The sequence below is a fragment of the Peromyscus eremicus genome, unplaced genomic scaffold (genome assembly GCF_949786415.1).
Source record: "Peromyscus eremicus unplaced genomic scaffold, PerEre_H2_v1 PerEre#2#chr22_unloc_1, whole genome shotgun sequence".
Lineage (NCBI taxonomy): Eukaryota > Metazoa > Chordata > Mammalia > Rodentia > Cricetidae > Peromyscus > Peromyscus eremicus.
The window spans coordinates 11,827,449-11,850,037 of NW_026734286.1; the positions used below are offsets into that span (position 1 = coordinate 11,827,449).

General features: G+C 59.4%; 1 protein-coding gene across 1 annotated transcript; it reads left to right on the forward strand.

Annotated features, from left to right (window-relative positions):
- The first annotated feature begins 1,503 nt into the window (after positions 1 to 1,503).
- On the forward strand, positions 1,504 to 20,253 carry Mier2 (MIER family member 2). The gene is made up of 14 exons (XM_059251917.1): positions 1,504 to 1,558; positions 6,326 to 6,416; positions 6,957 to 7,099; positions 7,398 to 7,523; positions 7,904 to 8,027; positions 8,384 to 8,472; positions 9,101 to 9,170; positions 12,251 to 12,402; positions 12,961 to 13,042; positions 13,115 to 13,209; positions 17,785 to 17,909; positions 18,013 to 18,101; positions 18,587 to 19,022; positions 19,306 to 20,253. The coding sequence occupies exons 1-14, from the start codon at positions 1,550 to 1,552 to the stop codon at positions 19,325 to 19,327; spliced, it is 1,653 nt and encodes a 550-aa protein (XP_059107900.1). The 5' UTR covers positions 1,504 to 1,549; the 3' UTR covers positions 19,328 to 20,253.
- Positions 20,254 to 22,589: the final 2,336 nt, after the last annotated feature.

Here is a 22,589-nt window from a genome sequence, read left to right on the forward strand (position 1 = left end):
ATCTTGAAGACTTTCTCTTCATCCACTTGTCCAATTGCCTAACGTCTGGCGACCGATTAATTTGGATTTTTTGTTTGTGGGTTTGTTTGTTTTGATATAGGGTGTCTCTGTGCAGCCCTGGCTGGTCTGGAACTCGCTATGCAGACCAGGCTGGCCTTGAACTCACAGAGATCTGCCTGCCTGACTCTTGAGTGCTGGGAATAAGGGAGTGCATCACTATACCCAGATTTAATTTGGTTTCTTGAGGCAGGGTCTCACTCTATAGCCCATGCTGGCCTCAAACCGATAGGAGTCCTCATGTCTCAGTGTCCCAGGCACTGGAGTCACAAGTGTGAGCCAATATGCTTGTCTTTCTCTAGAGATCCCTGTCACAGCTCTCTAGACCGACTCAGCCTTTCTCCTCAGCCTGTTGGAAGTGTCTCAAAGCCTCACTGGACTTCTGGATTCAGCATGCTGTGGGCAGCTGTATAGTACACGTGTTTAGTCGGTGGAGTGAATGAACCCACCAACTTTTTTTTTTTTTTTGGCTTGTCCTGAGGGATCTTGACCACGAGGTCCAGCAGATGTGATGGTCATGAACTAAGGGGTGGAGGAGTGGGGTACCGCTCAGGGCAGGAGGCAGACCTTCGGTCTTGGGGTGGCAAATCCTAGGGGCAGGGCACAGCCTTTTTCCACCAGCATTCCAGCGGCGCCGTCACCTCCCAGCTCGGCTGCTCCTGGTCATCGGGTGACTCGTGTAGACCAGAGGCCTTTGCCTCTGCAAACCGAGGTCCGCCTACCTGAGCGTCACCAAGTGTCTCCCATTCTGTCTGTTGCCATCCTGACATCAGCAAGCCCAGGTCTGTGCACCTGTTCCTGAGGCTTCCCTGTTCCTGAGGCTTCCATGTGCTCCTACTCTCTGTACCTCCTGGCCTGCATCCCTCACCTCAGGACCACCCCTCTCACCTCCACACCACCCCCTCTCACCTGTGGGTTGTCCCCTCTCATCTCTAGACCATCTCCCCTCACTTCAGGACTCCCCCCCCCCCCCCCCCACACACACCTGTGGACTGAACCCTTCATCTCTGGACTATCCCCTCTCACCTCTAGGCCATTCCCCATCGCCTCTGGACCATCCATCGCCCTCACCTCCACACCATCCACTTCACTTTAGGACCCCCCCCCCCCCCCCTTATAGACTGGCGCCTGGCCTGTGGGACATCTTCATCTGCAGACTCCTCACCTGTGGACCTCTCCCTTGCAGACCGCCCCCCACCTCTGGACCATTCCCCTACACCTCTGGACTGCCCCCCACCTCGGTGCCATCTCCCTCACCTGTGCACAGTCCCCGCACTGTGGCTGGGCATGCACACGAGAATCAGCCGGGTTGGCTGATGCCCGGGCGGGGCACACCGGGGCTGGGGCTCCAGACCTCCGCTCCGCCCCAGCACACCTACTACGCGCCTCCTGCGGCCCGCCCCACTCCGCCTCCCGGCGCCTCCGCCAATAAGCGCGCGGCACCGCATCCGGGGACCCGCGCGGCCGCCGCCTCCCGCGCGCACGCTCGGCCATGGCGGAGGTGAGTGAGCGCCCGGGCAGCGGCCCCTCCCACACGCTGCCCCGGGTCGACCCGGTCCGGCCCGTGCTCTCCCCACCCGAGCGCCCCGAGCCTCCCCACCGTCCCCGGGCCGGAGCGTGAGCCCCGTGGGCGCCCGCCACCCCCCCATCTCAGCTACGGTGCGCATGCGCGGGCGCGGGGGAGGGGCGCGAGCGCGGGCGGCCGGGTGCCGGGCCGAGACCCGGGGCCGCGCGGCGGGAGGGCGCTGCGGACCGGGTGGGCGGGCGGCGCTGGCGTCCGGGACGGCGACGCGGGGACCGCGGCCCGGCGCGCCGGGGGTGAGCACGGCGCCGAGTCCGCGGCGCTCTGCGAGCGCAAAGTTTCGCGCGTGGAGTTGGTCTGGCTGCAGGAGCTAGCTAGGGCGCGGGCCTCCCCGCCAGCGCGGGGCTGCGGGGCTGAGCCCAGAGCTGACCTGCACCGCGGGGTGCGGCCGCTGGACCCCGGGACCAGCCCCCATCGAGGCGCCGCGACCCCTCCACTCCGGGACTGGAACTCAGCACGGTGCGCGAGTGGGGCCGCTTGGGTAGCAACAGGCCCGCGCGTGGGCCACAGGGCCGGGCTCCGGGGGCCCCGTTGGACCTCTCTGGCTGGTTGATCCGGAGGTTTTCTTACGGGCTTAGTTCCTTCTTTAGGGGGCCTTTGGGGAAACTGAGCCCTTGTGAAGAAAAGGCCGATCAACCTTCGGGACGCGGTGGCCGAGTGGGCGCTCCTGGGCCCCAGGGAGGCTGCTCTGCCCTGGGTGGCTTGGGCGGTGGAGACTTCTCAGACTGCCTGTGTCCTGTCCGGGAGGGTGGGATTCTGAAGGGGTCGGCCTCAGTTTCTTCATCTCAGTGGGAACCCGGTGGTGTCTTCCCTGCCGCGTCTTCTTCTCATGTGTCCATATGTGTTTAAGTCATAAAAGTGGACCCGGCCATCCAGAAGTCCTCTGTGTCAGCTGCTTGGTTGGTGTGTGTCTCAGTGGAGGGTCGACCCCAGCCCCGCCATCTCTCTGAGCGGTGGAAGCCCTGGTGGCTTGTCCGCTCTTAGTATAAGCCACAGCTTTTCACTGTGCCTACCCTTTGCGGTCCTCATGAGACCACCTACCCCCTGGGCTCCTTTCTAGTGCTCTGAACTCCCATGGAGCTGCCTGCCCGTTGTCCCACCCCCTCTGGCCCCTGGGGCGCCCCTCTGACCTCAGCTGCCCAGCCGCCGCCTTGTTTCCTTCATTCCTGTGCCTTAGCCCCCATCTATCTGTTGTCCCGGTGTCCTGGCTCCATGTGGGTGGAGACAGGCTGAACCCGTCTCTCGGGATGTCCTAGCTGCCACAGTGGAGGGGTGAGGCTGGGGCACGGACTCGGGCCCTTGCCTGGTGTGCATGTGGGTCATCGCTCTTGCGTCTTGCCCTTTGACTCCTCAGTATTCATTTGTTCTGACCTCTCATAATTCTTGGCGTTCGCTCGGCCTCTTGTGGGTTGCCATTTGTAGGTAACTGGGCTTGGAGTTAATGCTGAGGCTCCTCTCCTGTGGGGCTGTGGGCTGCCACACATGCATGAGGCTCCCTCCCAGCATGGCCACCGCACTTCAGAAGATGCTAGGTGGAATGCTGGGACCCGGCCTCCAAAGCTAGTTCGCATCAGTCCCTCTACAGTCTGGCTGGATCCCGGGTGCCCTGCATCTCCCTGGCCGTCTAAGAAGTCAGGGTGATGGCGTCCATGCCAACCCCCTTGTAACTTCTGTTCTCAGAGGCATGGCTGGGGGACCCGCTTGCCTCTGGCCTCTTCCTTGGGGTTTGTCCTGCTGGTGTTTGTCCTGCTGTCACCTGGACCGTCTTAGGAAGCCGCCTACCGTTCCTCCCGCCACAGAGATCTGCGGGGCTCTGTTGGCCTTGTCTTTCCCATGGGGAAGTAGGGCCTGGGAACCCACCCTTCAAAGAGGCATTTAAGTGATGTGCCTGGTTTCCCGTGACCATGTCTGTGTGTATGCCTTGGTGAGTCAGTCTTGGGGACCTGGAGGGTCACCTGGAGATGAACTTGGCCCCAGTGGCTGTGTCTCCCACTGCTCTGTTCTCAGCTCCTCTCTGCCTGAGCCCCTGTTTAGGTCCGACCCCACCCAGGAGCCCTGACCCCTGACATGAAGCAGGAGGTTCTTCTCACTCTGTCTGGATAATGAGGCTGTGGGACTGTTGCTAGTCAGGGCTCCTGACCGCAGGAATGGAGGGCCAGTCCCTGGGCGTGGTTCCAAGGACACCGGGGCACCCTCCCGATACCTTCCCATTGGCCTGTGGGTCTGGTCGTAGCCTGTGTTCCAAGAAGGTTAGGACGCCTCGCCTCACCACACCAGGTGCAAAGATGCCTGACAGCCTGCCTGAGTGCTGTCTTCCTTCCCTGCGGCCAGCCCCTGCGGCCGTCCCGGGTGGGCCCCCATCCTCCTCTGCTCTAGCTTTCTGAGCCCTCGGCCCCCCAAGGGGAGGGCCCCTCAAAAGCTGGTTGGGCTGTGGTCACTCCTGAACTGGAACCTTGGGGGCTTCCTGGCACATCTTCTCAGGAGGATGCAGCCCTGCGCCTCCCACCACCCCCTTGCATGTCAGGGTGCAGTACTGCCTTTGCGCTCCGCAGTGGAGGGGCCTGGCTGAGGGGCGGGGCCTGCTGGGGGGGCCCTGCTGGGGGCGGGGCTGGCTGGGGGGCTTTTGGAGTCTTGCTTGGTGTTGCTTGAGTAAGTAGCTTGACTGCTCTGGACTGGAGTTTCCTGGTTTCTCTTCTGGGGTGGATGAGTGCTTCACCTCCCAGGTTCTCTGAGAACCTAGTGCCACAGTGTTTTAAGTTTCAAACTTTCTTTTTTTTGTTTTTGTTTTTTCTTTTTCTTGTTTTTGTTTGTTTGTTTTGAGACAGGGTTTCTCTGTGTAGCTTTGCACCTTTCCTGAAACTCACTCTGTAGCCCAGGCTGACCTCGAACTCAGAGATCCGCCTGGCTCTGCCTCCCGAGTGCTGGGATTAAAGGCGTGCGCCACCACCGCCTGGCTTCAAACTTTATCATTCTAACTTTTTGGAAGGGAAAAAAGATAGATCTTTATTTCTTGTGTATGAGTGTTTTGCCAGAAGAGGGCGCAGGATCTGGAACTGGAGGTACATGGTTGTGAGCTGCCGTGTGCCGGGAATTGTACCCCAGTGCTCTTAGCCACTGAGCCACAGGGCAGTGCTCTCCTGCCCCACACTATTATTATTGTTTTTTGGCAACAGCTTTGCTGAGGTGCACCCTGTCTGTTTTCCTTTTAGTGTGTACCGTTCGGTGGCTTTTGGTATTTTTAGAGTTGTGTAACTGCCAACACAATCAATTTGAGAGCGTTCTGTTACCTGTGAAGGAAGCCCTGTTCCCACGGGCAGTCACTCTGTCCCCTCCCCAGCACTCAGCCAGTACAAACCCCTTCCTGTCTCTGGATTCACCCCTGGTGGACATTTCCCATCATGGTGCTCCCCACACTGTGTGGCCTTTTCTTCGTAGTGCTTGTAAGGTCCCCCCTGGTTTTGGTGGCGTGTGTGAGATCCTTGCTCTTGTTCGTGGCTGTGTGGTACTCTGCGGAGTTCTTTTTGTTCCTCTGTTGTTCAGCGGGTAGACATGTTCCTCCCACTTGTGATTGAGGTCAAGGTTCTCCTGTGTAGTTTCCTTTCTCCTGGAGTAGAGGTGCCCGTCTCACGGCAGTGTAACTTTGGGGATGCCTCCAAGCTGTTCTGGTGCTGTATGGGCTCTGATGCGCTTCTGCATTCTGGGCTTACTCACGGAGTGTGCGCTCTGTTCTGAAAGGTGCTTTGCTGGTGTTTCCTCCCCATCCTGTGAGTCCCGGCACATGAGTGCCAGTCTGTTCGGTTGTGTGTATTACAGGTGTGTGTTCAGGCCATCGAGGAGTTTGTCTCTGAGGTCCCAGTTGTGTGCCTCTGACCCGAGTCTGTCTGTGGGCCCACACCACCATGCTGAGATGTTTACGACTCTTTAGTCATTTCTGAAATTGGGAGTATCTCATTGCGGGATGGTTGTGGCTCTTCTGGGTCCACGTGTGCTGTTTGGAATTGGCTCGTCAGTTCTACAGTTCAGGTGGTGTGGGTCTCTGTCTTCCAGTGTGGGGACCTTGGCCAGGAACATGGTTATCCTTTCTCTCATACCAGTCGCTTCTCTGTCAACATGGCCGTGTTCTCAGGGAGCATATGCTGTATACGTCCCAGCTGCGTGAGTGGGGTTGTTTCCTTAACTTAGGGGAGTGTCCATTGCTGGAGAGTGGGACCAAGATGGCGTTTAGCCCTTCCGAACTACCTCAGTGTCACCAGCTGGAGGAGGTGTCCGTCCTCTGTCCCACTTCATCCTCTTGCAGTGACACTGGGGCCTTGGCCGGTGTTGATGGAGTGGGGACGTGCCTTGGCCCTCAGTGTGCGGCCCTGACACTGGAGTCACCTCTTCTCAGTGCAGCGGGGCCGCACAGCTGCGGCTTTCACTTCCAGACCCGTGCTGTCCCCAGCCACGGGAGGACGGGACGCTAGAGCCCAGTTCCACCCTGCTTTGTCAGGAGTGTTACCAGTGTATCCTTCTGTGTCTGTATCTGTCACAAGCCCCGCGTCTTCAAGGTCCCTCCACACTGCAGCTGTGATTGGACGTCCCCGGGCTGCTTCCCCCGCAGTCCTCAGGGTTGGTTACCCAGTAGTGACGTGAGGTCTGCTGGTGGGTTCTGGCTCCCGGGTCAGCGTCACCTTCCTGTCTTTGCAGGCCTCCTCGCTGGAGAGGCAGAGTCCTCGAGTGGCCTCCTGCCTTGCACATAGCCTGTGCCCTCGGGAGCCCAGCTTGCAGACCACGGCAGGTACCATCCTCACCCCCTTCTGCCCCAGACCTCCACAGACAGACCCCTTGCTCAGCATGACCGCTCGGCATGGGTGAGGGTCCAGGGAGGCTCAGCGCCCATCAGGTGGAGGTGTGCACAGTGGTCAGGACACTCCCTACCCTTGGAGCTGTGGGACAGTGACTAGCTGACTGAGAACGGCCTTGAGGACCCTCCTTGAGGTGGCTGCATGCCTGGTGGCTTTAAGGTCTCTAGTGGTCTGCTGGTCATCTGCTGTGGGCCCATGAGGGTGACGTGGTGCAGGTTTCTGCCACCACAAACGTCACATGGATGTGGCCCTGGCGATAGCAGAACTTGGCGCCCCGTATGTGTATTGGGAGCCAGGGCTGTGGCTGTGGGGCTGGACCTGGGGCCCCTCCCTTGCCCTCCACTGCCACCTGACTGATGCCTCCCCGCTTCTAGCCCCAGTGCCCTTCCAGACCCATCTGCTCCTGCCCAGTCTCTGTCCCTCCAGACCGCCTGAGGCCCCACACTCTGCCTACCCTCTGAACTCTTCCACAGTGGTATCCATGGGCTCTGCAGACCATCAGTTCAACATCGCTGAGCTCCTGTCCCAGAACTACAGCCTCCGAGAGGGGTGTGCCGAGGCCCCCCAGTGTCCTGACAAGCCGGAGGAGGAGCTGGACAAGGACTTCATCGCCCAGGTGTGTGGACTCACCAGTCTGTGTCCAGTAGCTCCCCTTGGTCTCCGTGCGGTCCAGCCCTGTGCACGTATGGTTTGCATAGTGCCGTGCTGGCCGCCGGCCTCAGAGCCTGCCCTGCTCCCCAAAGCCTTGGCTGGTGCTCAGGCCTGCTGTGTCTCTGTACTGCTTATTTCCTGGGTGGTCCTGATGCAGGCCGACTGCCCCACGGGGACTTGCTGAGGAGCATCAAGGGGTCAGCGGGACTCGGGCACAGCCCTAGGCCTCACCGACCCCTGATGTGCCCCGTGCTCCTTCCCAGAGCGGTGACATGCCCCTGGATGAGCTGCTTGCCTTGTATGGGTACGAGTCGTCAGACCCCATCTCTGAGCAGGAGAGCGAGGGTGGAGACGCAGCCCCAACCCTCCCGGACATGACCTTGGACAAGGTGAGTGGGAGTCTCCCTGAAAGGGCCCCAGGCTGCCCCGAGTGGGAGGTGAGCAGGAGGGATGCCAGGCCCAGGATGCGGGAGCTACTCGGTCATCAAGTGCGATGGTTGCTCGGGGTTGCTCTGCCGCCCTGTCCTCACTGGTACAGCCACGGTGACCCTGCCGTGGGGTTGGGCCGACAGCCGTCCTGGGGAACTGTGGCTGGGAAATGAGCTGGAGCCCCGGAGGGCATGTGGAGTCTGCATCAGTCCAGCACAGACGGTGGCTTGAACCAGCCATCTCCTTCCCCTTTGCCCAGCAGGCTTGGCCTTCTGTGGTGGTGTTGGTGTTGGGTGTAGGTAAAGTAATTGCCACACTTTGTTTACTGTCCCATTCAAAGGAGCAGATAGCCAAGGACTTGCTTTCTGGGGAAGAAGAGGAAGAGACGCAGTCCTCTGCTGATGACCTCACCCCATCTGTCACCTCCCATGAGGCCTCGGACCTCTTTCATAATCAGAGCGGGTGTAGGTGTCACGGGCCCGTCCTCCACCGTATCTGTGTGTCACATAGGCGTGCACACCTGGCCTGGGCTTGGGGCTTTGCAGGGGAGATGCCATGGTGGCCCTGGGTGGGGTTGGGGTCCTGTGAGCTGCCGTGCGGTGGGTTTGGATTGAGTGAGACAGAAGTGGATCTGTGCCTGCAGTTCAGGAATGGTGGCCTCAGGCTGTCATAGGTGCTCTCCAGGCCTGCCAGCCTGTTAGCTTCTGGTGGCTGGGTGGTCATGGTGTGGGTTGGGGGCAGCCGAACAGGCTGCCATTGAGACCCCTGGAAGGGCCGGCCATACCCTGGTGGGTGTCCCTCACTGCCTCTCTCTCTCCAGCTCGGTTCTTGGCGGGTGATAACGGCCCAGGCTCCTCGGCCTCCTCCGACACTGAGGAGGACGCGCTTCCTGCCAACAAGTGTAAGAAGGTGCGGAGCTGCGCGATTACCCAGTGTGCCTCCAGGAGCCCACAGGCTTCGGGCCCCTCAGAGGGATAACCAGTGTGCCTCCAGGAGCCCACAGGCTTCGGCCCCCTCAGAGGGATAACCAGTGTGCCTCCAGGAGCCCACAGGCTTCGGGCCCCTCAGAGGGATAACCAGTGTGCCTCCAGGAGCCCACAGGCTTCGGGCCCCCTCAGAGGGATAACCAGTGTGCCTCCAGGAGCCCACAGGCTTCGGGCCCCCTCAGAGGGATAACCAGTGTGCCTCCAGGAGCCCATAGGCTTCGGGCCCCCTCAGAGGCAGGATGGCCCTGTGGCTCAGGGTGGAGGGCCACTGTGTGTCTGGACCTGGGTTGTGCTTCCGCTGCTCTGAGGATGACTGACCCAGCATGTGATGTGACCCGGCACCCTGCAGGGGTCTGCAGGGGTCTGCAGGGGTCTGCAGGGCCAGGCAGCAGGGTGTTGTGTCTCCCCCACCGGAGTGCAGGAGTGGGCCCTGGCAGGCAGGCGGCAGCTCTGGGCGGCAGCCTCTGCTTGGAGCCCATGGCGCCTGTGGGGTTCCAGCTTCATGTCTGCCATTCACTTCCTGCCCCTGACCCTGGTCCTTACCTCTGCAGGAGATCATGGTGGGGCCTCAGTTCCAAGCTGACCTCAACATCCTGCACCTGAACCGACATTGTGACAAGAGTAAGTGGCTCTCAGGAGGCTTGGTGGGGAGAAGTAGCACCTTAGCAAGCTTCTGCTTGCTGTCTGCAGGTGGAGTTCACCGTCCTTAGCGGTGCCCGAGGGCAATGGCCCTGGCCCGGCCATGGTCCCCACCACCCTCTGTCTGTCTCTACCGGCAGTGCCAACAGCGCCCTTCCCTGAATGGGTCTAGTGTCTCCTCTGGGCCTCCCGCGTACCGTGTGCTTGCTGCTCCCGTGTCCCCTAAGTGTTCCTTGAGCTGGGAGGTCACTTCCTGTCTGGACTTCTTGTCCCCTGCATGCCGGGCCAGGACTGCTGACAGGACACTCCCCGCCCTGCCCAGCAGCAGGGGCCGGAGACCTTGTAGGGATGACTGCTGGGGTGCGGGCTGTGCAGAGTGCCCGCTTAGCCACAGGCTCAGGGACACCCAGGGTGGGGCATGGAGACACTTACCCATCAGCACAGCACCTGCCCGGTCCCCACTGTGTCCTTGAGCCCAGACTTGTTGTGCACCCACCCTTAGATGTCATCCAGGTTCTTCCTCTGCGGGCCTCTGGTAGCAGCGCCTCCCTGTGGCCTTGCTCTGGGTCTGCCCTGCAACTGCCCACGCAGTGTGCTGCTTGAGTGCTGCAGGCCACGTGTCCTCGGTTGTGCACTCATCTCTTGGAGGGTGGAGCTCCCCGGTGTGCAGGTGTTGCAGGTGCCTCCACCTTGTCTGCACCCTGCGCTGAGCACCTAGCCCTCTGTACAGCGCCCTTAGGGTTGGTAGGAGCTATTTGCATGTTTAGGACACAGCCCGGGTTGCTTCTGCTCCTGGTAGTCCCCAGCTCGTGGCTTGCCCTCCTGCTGTCAAGATGGCCTCAGTCTGTCTGTCTGTGCAGTTTCTGGACGATGCTTTGTGGGTTGTTGTTGTGTATATTTTATGTCATTCGCTGGGGACAGATTAGCTTCTTTCTTTACGTTTTTATATACACATGTTATATCTACATTGTGTTGGTGTGGGTGTGTGTGTGTGTGTGTGCGCACACACGTGTGCACATGTGGGGGGTCGAAGGACTACCTGCAGGATTGTCGTACCACATGGGTTCCACAGCTCAGACTTCAGGGTCAGGCTTGGCTGCAAGCACCTTTCCTGCTGAGCTCTCGTTTCTCTGTCTTGTTCACGGTACTTGTGGGTCCATTCAAGGTGACCATGGAGCCTGTCCTAACTTGTCCATGCTCAGAGACAGTGCTCAGGGCCGACGCCTCAGCTGACGAAGAGCCCCTCTGTCCAGCTGCTGCCCTCGGTTGGTGGAGAGTGAGTTGTGTTGTGGGGTGTCTGGTGTGTGCTCTGGGGCAGGCAGGCGTGGGTCACGGCTGTTGGGCCAGCCTGCGTTCTGGAGCAGCCCTGCCGTGAAGGGTCGGCCCCACTGCTGCTCATGGTCTTCTTACCCCTATGCTCTCTAAGCCGCAGACGATGCTTGCTGTGCTTCCCGGTCCTTCCGAACAGGTGTGTGCGTGGCAGGGAGGTGAGGCTCCTCCCTCGTGACGACCGTTGTGTCCTGTGCCTGTCCTTGGCACTTCTGGTCCGTCTGCACTTGCCTCTGAGCTCCTGTGGAGCTGGAGTGGTGTCATCCAGGCAGGCTGTTGCATGCTCCCTGGAGACTCGTGAGGCAGTGCCCTGGGGTGGGGGTCAGATCTACAGCAGGGATTCACTCCATTGCTGCTGCTGCGACCAGATGCCTGGGAGAAGCAGCGGCAGGGTGGCTCACTTTAGACTCTCTCTCTCTTTCTGTGTGTGTGTGTGTGTGTGTGTGTGTGTGTGTGTGTGTGCGCGCGCGCGCGCACAAAACCACAAAAAACCTATTTTGGCTCACAGTTTCAGAGGGTCGGTCCCTGGTTGTTGAGCACCATGTGCCCAGGCAATAGAATATGGCATGGGTAGCATGTGGCAGCGGGGGTTGCCGCGTGGTGGACAGGAAGCAGTGTGAGTCAGGGACTGGGGGCCAGGTGTGACCTTCACATACCCCAACATGGTGACCCAGTACAAGACACACCAGCCTATATTTGAGGGAGCCCTGCATACTGAACCTCAGCCACATGCTCAGCCACGGGTCCCCAGCCACACCGTAGCCAGGCACTAAAGGGAAGCAGCATGCCTAAGCACAGGGTGGATTGAGAGGCGGGTAGGTGGACGGTGCGGACCAGCGAGCTCAGCTCTGCGCAGGGTGACCACTGTCCACGTCTACAGCCTGCCGCAGTCGCTGGGAGAGTCTGGCGCTCCCAGGCTGCCTTGCGTGGGCTTGTGTGTGCTCACAGGCAGTGGCCTGCAGTCAGGCTTCATCCCTTGTCAAGTGTTAGCACCAGGGTTGCAGGTGCGTTTCTTCAGCGTCGGGAAGACAGCCTGTCCCAGGAAGTGTGTATTAGAGTTCTTCGGTGAAGCCGTCTGGGCTGTGGTTCACTTTTGGTTTTACTGGTTTTGTTTTTTTTAAACAAAGTTTCTCTTTGTAGCCCAGGCTGGCCTGGAGTTCCCAGAGATCTGTGAACTTTAAATGACTGATTCCACTGAGTTCATAGACTTGGGTCTGTGTGTTGTTTTTATTTCTTTTCTTTGTGTCATTTTCCTTTTTTTGAGACACGGTCTGTTGTAGTTCAGGCTGGCCTAGAACATTCTGTGTGTGGACTGGCTCTGAACTGATCCTTGGGCAGACACCCTGGGGCTGGGATTGTAGGCGAGCCCCGCCGCTCTGGACACGCTCTGTTGCTCTCCGCTTTGTTTCTGCTGTGTTCGAAGCTCTGTCTGCAGACGGGCACCTGAGTGGCACTGCCTTGGGACTGTTTGTGACACCCTGAGGGGAAGTACTCATAACCCCTCCAGAACTACCTGGGACCGGCCGGTGGGCAGTTTGCTGGCACGCACCCCAACTTTGTCGTCCCCCCTCTTCTGACTCTTCCCTCAGTGCCCATAGCCAGCTTGGGTCAGTGTGATGCTGAGCCGCACGTACCGGGAGTTGGTTCTACCCAGTGGAGGTGCTGAGGCGCCTGCCCTGGCTCCCCTGGTGTGGCTGCCATTGTCACACCTGACTCCCAGCCTCTGCCCACAGTCTATGAAAATGAAGACCAGCTGCTGTGGAGCCCCAGCGTGCTGCCAGAGCGGGAGGTGGAGGAGTTCCTGTACAGGGCAGTGAAGCGCAGGTGGCAGGAGATGGCCGGCCCCCAGATCCCAGAGGGCGAGGTGGTTAAGGACAGTGAGCAGGTAGGGCCACGCGCTGGGCAGCAGCCAGGGAATGGCCAGGCAGTGTGGCCAGTGGGACGGACTTCACATTGAATGCACTTGTGGGAGCCGTGGTGTTAGCATTGCATGTCACTCCTGACGGCCATCAGGGCCAAGGTGCTGGCACCATTGGACCTCTGGGGGCCCTAGTGTGGGCGTGGCATGTGGCTTTGGGACTGTGGTGTGGGTGTGGCATGTGGCTCTGAGGACATGGTGTGGGTGTGGCACGTGGCTCTGGGGCTGGTGTGGGCGTGGTGTGTGGCTCTGGAACTGTGGTGTGGGTGTGGCGTGTGGCTCTGGGGCTGTGGTGTGGTATTGGCATGTGGCTCTGGGGCTGGTGTGGGCGTGGCATGTGGCTCTGAGACTGGTGTGGGCGTGGCATGTGGCTCTGAGACTGGTGTGGGCGTGGCATGTGGCTCTGAGACTGGTGTGGGCGTGGCATGTGGCTCTGGGACTGGTGTGGGCGTGGCATGTGGTGTAGGCACCCTCTGTGCCCGCCCTGGTGGACTAGTGGGAAAGGTAAACCATGCTGTGCCCCAGGCGCTGTACGAGCTGGTGAAGTGTAATTTCAACGTGGAGGAGGCCCTGCGCAGGCTGAGGTTCAACGTAAAGGTGATCCGAGGTGAGCTGCAGCCCCGGGCTCCCCTCCTGCCCTGCTGCCCTCAGCTGCCTGAGCGCTCCCCTCTCTTTGCAGATGGCCTCTGTGCCTGGAGCGAGGAGGAGTGCAGGAACTTTGAACACGGCTTCCGTGTTCACGGGAAGAACTTCCACCTGATCCAGGCCAACAAGGTGGGTGAGGCTCACTCCCCTGCCAGACCTGCCTGCCGCCGCTGGCTCCCTGGCACGGTCACCAGGCCTCCTCCTCACCCCACATGTGGCTGGCCCTGTCACCTGTGTCCCCTGGGGGGCTCGCTGCCTTGGTGCTCCACCCGGAGCGGGATGCCCGGGTCTTCCTTCCCTTCGCAGACCCGAGTCCCCCGCTGCCGTGCCCCTGGCCCTGCTCTGGGCTGACGGTTCTCAGCTCCGTCCCGGCTGGTTGTCAGGTTCTGTCACTGCTGGCAGCCCAGCCCTGCTTCAGCCTTGTGCTGGGGACCCGGTCACTCGGAGCGTCGGAGGGAGTGGGGAGGAGGTTGGTGTCAGCTTTAGTGAGCGGTGGTGCAGGGGTGAGTTCTGGGCCTGGGCTGTCCCAGGGATGTTGTTGGTGTGACTGTGCCTAGAGCTGGCCAGAGGCCGTGCTCAGCCCTGGACTGTCATAGCAGGAGGGTGACTACTGATCCCAGGGCTCGGCACAGCCTGGTTGGGCCCTCCGAGGACGGGCTGTGTGCGTGCTGTCTAGGGGGTGTCCAGACTCTGGGTCTCTGAAGTGTGCCGTGTCCTGGGCAGGGGTGGGACCGTGAGTCTGAGGATGTCAGGTGGGAGGCCTGGTTAATGGGGGCGGGACACGGCTGACAGTGAAGTAGGAGTGCCCCAGGTTTTAGCTGTGGGTGCACGGTGCAGGCCATGGTGATCTCAGCCTGCCAGGTGCACCGCGGGTGTTACAGCCCGTCACTGCACCCGTGTCCTGTGTCATTTCCTGTCACTGTCACTGCACCCGTGTCCTGTGTCCCTTCCCCATCGCTGTGATGAAATCCCCGCCCTGCAGGGCTTCAGGGCGCCTGTGTGGACTCAGCGGTGACAAGGTCACCTCTCAGGACAGGAAGGGCCGAGGAGCAGGGGCCAGCTGCACACGTCAGCCCCTGCGCACGTCAGTCCCTGCGCACGTCAGTCCCCGGCCTGGCTGCACACGTCAGTGCACACGCCGCCCCGGCCTCACACGCCGGCCCCCAGCCGCACAGCAGAGGCAGCTGAGTCTCTGCTTGTGATTTGCTTTTTCCCTTTGTGTTCACCCAGGATCAGCCTTTGGATGGCGCCTTCTACACTCGGGGCGTGCTCTCTGTTACCAGTTACCTCTCTTTGGAGGCTCCGACTAGCCTCGCTCTATATGTCTGTTAGGTGACTGCAAATCCAGTCAGGTTGACGAGACTCACTGGCGGTCTGTCTCTCATAATACGCTAGAGTTCACGTCAGTCTTAGTCCTCCCCTGCTACTCGCTTCACCTGTCCCCGATGTTCTGTACCTCACGATGTTCAGAACCGTAAGTCCCGCCTCTTCTGAGACTTGATGCAGTCTTTCAGCTGTGACCCTCAAAGTCTACGTACGAGTTAGAGTCAGGAGCACTGGCTGCTCTTGCAGGGCACCCTTGTTTGATTCCTAGCACCTCACGGTGCCTCCTAATGCCTGTAACTTCAGTTCCAAGAGATCAGACGCCCTCTGACTTCCAGGTGCACCAGGCACACACGTGGTGCACATACATGCAGGTAAATACTCACACATAAATAGTCAGGCGTGGTGGTGCATGTCTCCAATCCCAGCACTAGGGAGGCAGAGGCAGGCTAGTCTCCTTTAAGTTCAAGGCCAGCCTGGTCTACAGAGCAAGTTCCAGGACAGCTGGGGCCGCACAGAGAAACCCTGCCTCAAAACAGAGAAAATCAAACAAATAACAGAAGCAAAACTGTCAGCTGCATACTTTGTACAGTGGTGCTCGATATACATCACCAAAGAAGACTGGGCCAGAAGCACCACTGAGGCACCGCATGGGGACTGCCCACGCCGCAGCTCTGTGTGCTGCACATGATGGACTCATCTGGGCCCAGCACAGCCGGCCATTATAGCTGTGTTGCCTCGGCATGTGCAGCCTCTTGGGGCTAGCTCACTCCGGGCCTGCGGTTTCTCCTGGCAGAAGTCCTGTGGTTCTGGTACCTCCGCACCCTGGCATCTCCCTGGAACTTGGGCTTCACAGCTTTACATGTGGCACCTCGGCCTCCCGGCCCCAGTGGGTTTCCAGAATGTTGGTGCAAGCCTCCATGCCTCCCTCGCACTTGGCATTTCGTGTCTGCAAAGCTGTGTTTGGTGCCGCTGAGTTCTGCCAGCCCAGCATGTGGTGGCCCCTTGTGCCAGTGTGCAGTGGCCCCTGCACCTTGGCTGCACCTGGGGAGACAGACACTTCCCTGGGCACTTGCTTTGAGAAAGCGGCCCCTTCAGTGACCTCAGTCCAGTCTCTCTTTTCAAATGGATGTGGGTTTTCACAGTTGGGGCCTTCTGTGCTGGTTCCTGTGTCAGCTCCACCCTCCCATGGCACGGCTCAGGGACTCTGCTCGAAGCTGCATTGGAAGCTCGAGCTGTAGCTGGGATCTTGCTTGAGGTCTGTTTTCCCACTAAACCTCACATTTTATTCTCTCTGTTCTCTCTCACTGTCGATCTGGTCGGGCGCCGTGTATGGTGCACAGTGCACAGGGAGTGTGCGGCAGCTGCTCCCGTCCTGTCTTGACAGGGTGCAGTGTGCAGAGAGAGTGCTGTCCCATCTTGAGGTGCAATGTGCAGAGAGAGTGCCGTCCCATCTTGAGGTGCAGTGTGCAGTGAGAGTGCCGTCCTGTCTTGACAGGGTGCAGTGTGCAGAGAGAGTGCCGTCCCATCTTGAGGTGCAGTGTGCAGAGAGAGTGCCGTCCCATCTTGAGGTGCAGTGTGCAGAGAGAGTGCCGTCCCATCTTGAGGTGCAGTGTGCAGTGAGAGTGCCGTCCTGTCTTGACAGGGTGCAGTGTGCAGAGAGAGTGCCGTCCCATCTTGAGGTGCAGTGTGCAGTGAGAAATGCCGTCCCATCTTGAGGTGCAGTGTGCAGAGAGAGTGCCGTCCCATCTTGAGGTGCAGTGTGCAGTGAGAGTGCCGTCCTGTCTTGACAGGGTGTAGTGTGCAGAGAGAGTGCCGTCCCATCTTGAGGTGCAGTGTGCAGAGAGAGTGCTGTCCCATCTTGAGGTGCAGTGAGAGTGCCGTCCCATCTTGAGGTGCAGTGTGCAGTGAGAGTGCCGTCCCATCTTGACAGGGTGCAGTGTGCAGAGAGAGTGCCGTCCCATCTTGAGGTGCAGTGTGCAGAGAGTGCTGTCCCATCTTGAGGTGCAGTGTGCAGTGAGAAATGCCGTCCCATCTTGAGGTGCAGTGTGCAGTGAGAGTGCCGTCCTAGCTTGAAATCTCTTCCATGGAGCAGCTGTGCCTGTTACTTTTTTATTTTTTTGAGACAGGGTCTCTAAATATCCCTGTTTGTCCTGGAACTCGCTCTGTAGACCAGGCTGGCCTCGAACTCACAGAGATCCTCCTGCCTATGCCTTCCGAGTGCTGGGATTAAAGGTGTGTGCCCACTGTGGCCAGCTGTGTCTGTTACTTTTGAGTTCAGCCCCACTGTTCAGCAACCAGACAGGAGGAATCTAGAGTTTTTGCCAAAACATAGCACAAATGATCTTAGGCCAGCCTTGTTCCCCCTGGGAAGCTCATGGCTTCCACTGTGCATGTTTCTCTTCACACTCTGCCCTTCTGGATTCCCACAAGAATGGCCATAAAGCTCTGCTAGGAGCTAGAGTCTAGAGCTTCTAGCTCAGAGTTCCAAACTCTTTCACATTCTTCACAGACACGTGTGGACCACGTGGTCAGGTCTGTCCACCCAGTGGCACTTGTGGACCACGTGGTCAGGTCTGTCCACCCAGTGGCACTTGTGGACCACGCAGTCGGGTATGTCCACCCAGTGGCACTTGTGGACTACGTGGTTGGGTCTGTCCACCCAGTGGTACTTTTCAGTACTAGTTTTCTGTATTGGTCACTTACTGGTTGCTGTGACCAAACCTCCAGCCACAAACATCTTAAGGATGTCTGTTATTGGTGGTGATTTGAGGGTACAGTCTACCATGGCGATGGGAACAGGAGATGGCTGGACATTGAGTTAGACCTGGATACAATAGGTGGATACTGGTGCTTGGCTGGCATCTTTTTCCTTTTTCTTCATCCTGGACCCCACCCCATGCAGCTTGGGCTTTCTCTTGTGAACGCCAGAAGCACCCTTGTGGATATGCGTGAGGTGTGTCTCCTGGGGGGTGACAGTGCAGACGGGCAGTGCTAGGCCCCACGGCAGCACATGTCCTCAGCTGTGTCTTCAGGGTGGCTCCAAGTCCACGTTCACACTAGCAGCTGACTCCATGGGCCAGTATCCTGGACTTGCATTGCCCTCTGGCTGGAGGCTCTGTCTGTGTGTCTGTCTGGTACCTGTGTGCTTAGCTTGCTGCTCATGGGGAGCAGTGCAGATGCCCTGGGTGCATGGGCCTGAAGGGCAGGAGGCAGATGCTCATGGTGTCAGGGAAGGAAGGCCACAGGCTAGTTGATGGGGCGCTGGTGAGGACGAGGGGTCGTAGGTGAGGTCCCCTGGGTTCCTATGGGGAGTCTTTCCTGCCGCCCTGTGGCCTGCAACTGTGTAGTGAGGTCAAAGCATCCCTGTGGTCCATACAGGTGCGCACAAGGTCGGTAGGCGAGTGTGTGGAGTATTACTACCTGTGGAAGAAATCTGAGCGCTACGACTACTTTGCCCAGCAGACGCGGCTGGGCCGGAGGAAGTTCGTCTCCTCTGGAACCACGTGCGTGCTCTTGCTAGTCATCTGGCTGTGGTGGGTGTGGTGGGGCGACCCCTCGCTGCGGTCCTGCTTCCCTGACTTTCTCCTCACAATGCTCTCTCCACAGGGATGCTGAGCAGGACCTGGATGGCCTGGACCCCGATGGTGCTGCCCGGGTCTGCCCTGAGCAGGAGGCTGAGGCAGGGGTACCCATGGGTGAGTTCACAGGAGGCGGGGCTGTGGGTGAGGCAGGGAACCCACAGCCTGCAGCACAGTCTCCACAGTGAGCCGTGGGCCTGCTTGGTCCCCCCAGATGCCAATCCTGCCTACCCTGTGACTAGGAGGGGACAGAGGTGCGTTCACGCAGGGGACGCGAGCAAGGACTCTCCTTCCTACTTGTGCTTGTTGGCAGAGGCCCCAGTGGCCTGGCATCGTGTCTGCATGGTTCCCCGTGTTGTGCCGTGTGGTACTTGGGGGTCTGCAGAACCTTCCAGTATTCACGCTTCCCAGCAGAGTCCTGGTGTTTTGTCTCTGGGTCCTCTGATGCCTGGTTACAGAGCCGTGGACATGGTCTGCTCCTGACCTCAGTCTGTGTGCCTGGGCCGGCTAAGGAGACCTCACGTGAATGAGACCTGAGAGGAGCGTGTGGGGCTGTCGGGACCGAGCCTCTGCTCACGCGGCTTGCCCTGTTCTCCCTTCAGAGCCGCCGAGTGTGGATGTTGCAGCTGGGGGACTCGATCAGCCCGGAGTGGGCCCGGATGATCTCCCGTCCTCAGAGCCAGGACCATGTCTGTTCCAGCCGCTGGATGAGCCCCCTGCTGTGGCCTCGCTCCAGCAGCCCAGCAGCCTGTCAGCCCTGGCTGAACTCCCACCGGCTGCGGCTGCGGCTGCGGCTGCTCCTGCTCCAGAGCTGGACACCAGCTCCAGGCTGCCTGTGGACCTCGCCCTACCTGAGGAGCTGCCCCTGGTGACCAGCCCTGTGGATTTGAGCGAGGACACTGCAGAGCCCATGGCTCCTGCACAGATGGCCTTGTCGGTCACTGAATTTGGACTCATTGGCATCGGGGATGTGGATCCCTTCCTAACTGGCCACCCGGCATGCCCAGCCTCCACACTGCGCTCGGAGCCCTTGTCACAGTGAGTGCCACCCTGAGCACCTTCCGCAGTGGCCAGTGCCCGGGGCCACAGCTGCCTCCACTGGGCTGCGGCCCCGTTTGTGCCTCCTCCGTGGCTTCTGTAGTTTTCGGCAGCAGTACATTCACGTTGTTCACAAAGCTGGGTGCAGGCGCCAGCCTTCTCCCCGCTCTGCACCGGTCTGTCCAGGCAGAAACCAGAGCCGTGTTGTGGGTGGGGGCAGTGGGTGGGGATGGGCAAGGCCTGGGGTGCGTGGCCACTGACCCTTGCTTGTGGTTTCCCGTAGGTGCAATGTGATGACCTGTTGACCCCTGGTCGTCTGTGGGCATGTGGGCTCAGAATGGACATGGCAGCACCGCCAGGCCTGCCCGTCAGTCTTCCTGACCCCTCCCACGCAGGCCTGTGTGGTGCCTCCTCTGCTTCTGAACATGATGGGACTCAGTGAAGTGGCCAGGGCCACACAGACCCCAGACCTCAGCATCCAGCAGCACCACAGCCCCAGGCTGCCACCGTGCCATGGAGTCAACCTGGCAGCTGGGCTCAAAGAGGGCCCGTCCCAACATGGAGCCAGCCACTGGCCCCTCAGCCAGCAGAGGCTGGCCAGGCAGTGCTGCCTGGGGCTTTGGGCAGGACTCATCCCGCACCAGCAGCCTCTGCCCGGGCACTCTCCACAGGCCAGCTCTTACCCCACCGCAGCGGAGTTGTGGCCGCCAGCCTCTGCTCAGCGTGGGACCTTGGGGCACAGAGCCATATACCTCGCCCTGTGGCCGCCCTTTCTCGGCCCTTCGCCGTCTCCACTTCAGGAAAAGCCGCACTTTAAACCCCAACTGCCTCCTGCCCACACCCCCACCCTGGGCCGAGGTGGGGCCTCAGCAGCCTCGGTGGGTGAGGAGCAGGTGGTCTGTTCCCTTGCTGCCTCTCCTTGGGGCATCTTGGGCACAGCTCTGGAAGCACCACCCTGCCACCCCCCTGTCCTGAGGGTCTCATTTCTTTGGAGGCTCCCAGCAGGATGGCTGGGTCCGTCTTGTCCTCGGTCTCCCTCATTTTATTTATGTTGGTGTTTACAGTTCGGAGTGGGGTCCCTGGGCAGGCAGCTCCGCCCGGTGTTGGCAGAGCGGTGCTGTTCGAGCCTCTGCGGCTGGACTCGACCGTCCCTCGCCCCACCGAGGCCACTGTGACGTGAGACTGCCTTTGCCCAATGCTATTTTATTTATTAAACTTGATTTGAAGCCCGGGGTGTCTCGTGGTGGCTTGGCAGGAGCTGGGGAACCTACATTGCCCTTGTCACCCCTGGGGACCCTGGGCAGGAGTCTGGCTGCACAGCGGAGCACAGCTGAGAGGCATGAGGCCACTAGATCACACAGGGCCCCGTGGCATCGGGCACAGGCGCTGGAAGTTGCGGATAAAGCTCAAACATGGAATATCAGTCGACCTTGCCTAGAGCCAGGGGCAGAGGAGACACTTAGGTCAGAGAGCCCTGGCTGGTGGACGGGTATTCGGTGTGTGTTGGGAAGGGTGTTCTGTGTCGTCACCATTGGAAACGTACCTAGTGTCACGTACCTTGGGTATTGCAGACAGGCTGGGCAGGGACAGGGTTTCTGGACAGTGGAGCCCAAGGCGGAGGATGGAAGACGGTCTGGGAGAAATGAGGGACAGCGTGGGATCTGAGAATCCCCATGCTGTGGGGAGGCTTTTCTTTTGTGTGGACGGTGGGTCTGTTCCCATCCACCCCTCTGTTGAGATGGCTCCCATTAACCCAACACTGAGGTAGCCGGCATCTTTTCTAATAGTCCAGGCCCATCCGCAGTCCTGAATCCTTACTTTATTTTTTATCTGCTAAAACTTTTTGTTGTGTCTGCTGTCTTTATAGTCTGTAGTAGTTACTGATGTATTATGTGTTGGTTTTTCTGTTCTGTTTATATGCAGGGTCTTGGTATGTAGTCTAAGATGGCTCAGAGTCTCTCTGTAGACCAGACTGGTCTGGAACCTGCCCTTCTCCTGCCTGGGAGGAGGGGAGGAGGAGGGAGAGGAGTGTGTGTGGTGTCCATCTGTCCGTCCCAAGGCCTTTTGCATGACAAGTTCTATACCATGGACGTATGTCCTGTCCTGTTCTTTATCTGTATGTGTATGTCAGTGGGTGCATGCCTGTCCCAAGAGGTCGAGAACACCTTGGGGGTCCTTGGTGGTCAGGTCCTCAGGCTTGACCGTGTGCAAGCTGCTGAGCCAGCTCTGGCCCTGCTTTTATTTCGTTTTTAGCCTAGACTGGCCCCAAACTCACTGAGTAGCCCAGGCTGGCCTTGAGTTTCTGCTCATCCCCCTTTTCTCAGTTTCCTGAGCCACCATGCCCGACACACCTGTGTGTTTCAGTCAAGCCACCTGATGCTGATTTGGGGTTAGAAGGCTGTGTTCACTTTCTGTCCCCTCCGCTCACTCAGGGCCGCGTCAGCCTTGCTTCCTGTCTGGCTTTCTGAGGACTTGAGTCTTTTTTTTTCCCCTTTAATTTTTCTCTCATATGTTACATCCCTCCCTCCTCCTTCTCCTCCTTCCTGTCTCCCCCACTCCCTACCCCCCTTACCCCCATCCACTCCTGTTTCTCTTCAGAAAAGGGCAGGCCTCCCATGGATATGAACCAAACATGGCACACAAGTTGCAGTAAGACTAGTTACCTCCCCTCATGTTGCGGCTGGACAAGGCAACACAGTAGGAGGAAAAGGGTCCCGAAAGCAGGCCACAGAGTCAGAGATACCCCCACGCCCATTGTTATGAGTCCCACAAGAAGATCAAGCTACACAACCGTGACGCTTATGCAGAGGACCTAGGTCAGACCCATGCAGGTTCTCTGATGGTTGGTTTAGCCTCTGTGGGGCCCTTTGAACCCTGGGTAGTTGATTCTGTGGGTTTTCTTGTGAAGCTAAGTAACCAATCTCGTGAGGCCAGTGGGAGTGGATCATCCGTGTTCCTGACTGCCTGGCAGTGGCTTGTGGCTGGCAGTCCCCACCGGTCCTTCTCTGTGGAAGGCCTTTGTCTTTGTAGTCCTGCCAGCAGGTCCTTGGGTGAGATTTCTTGGGTCTCAGGGTCATAGAGAGATGGGGTTTTCTGAGTGTGCAGGGACAGTTGAGAGCAGAGAGGAGCGATTGTCTTACATTCTCTGCTTGGTTCTGGGGTACACAGGCCCAGCTACAGAACGTTCTTCTAGGCCAAGAGGTTTGGAAATCCAGAGAGGTGGGGAGCCTGGGATGGTCCTGGGCTGCTGCAGGAGTATGTTGGGGGACCAGATTAGATTGGGACACAGGGTGGGCCAGAACCAGGAGGAGCCACCCTGAATTCTGCGTCACGCTGACTGTGATTTCCGGGCTTGCCGGCCAAGCCTCCGTGTCTGCTTTGTACGGGACACTGAGGACTCGGGGAGCAGAGCCGGACTGCTGGCCCTCGCCATCTGCAGCTGGGGCAGATGCCAGGCCACCCTCGTGAATTCAGATGGTTGCAGGCCGTTCCTAGCAGTGCTGTCCCTGCCTTTCAGCCCAGCCCTCAGGCCAGGAGCATCCCTCGAGACCAGGCCTCTCTGCACTG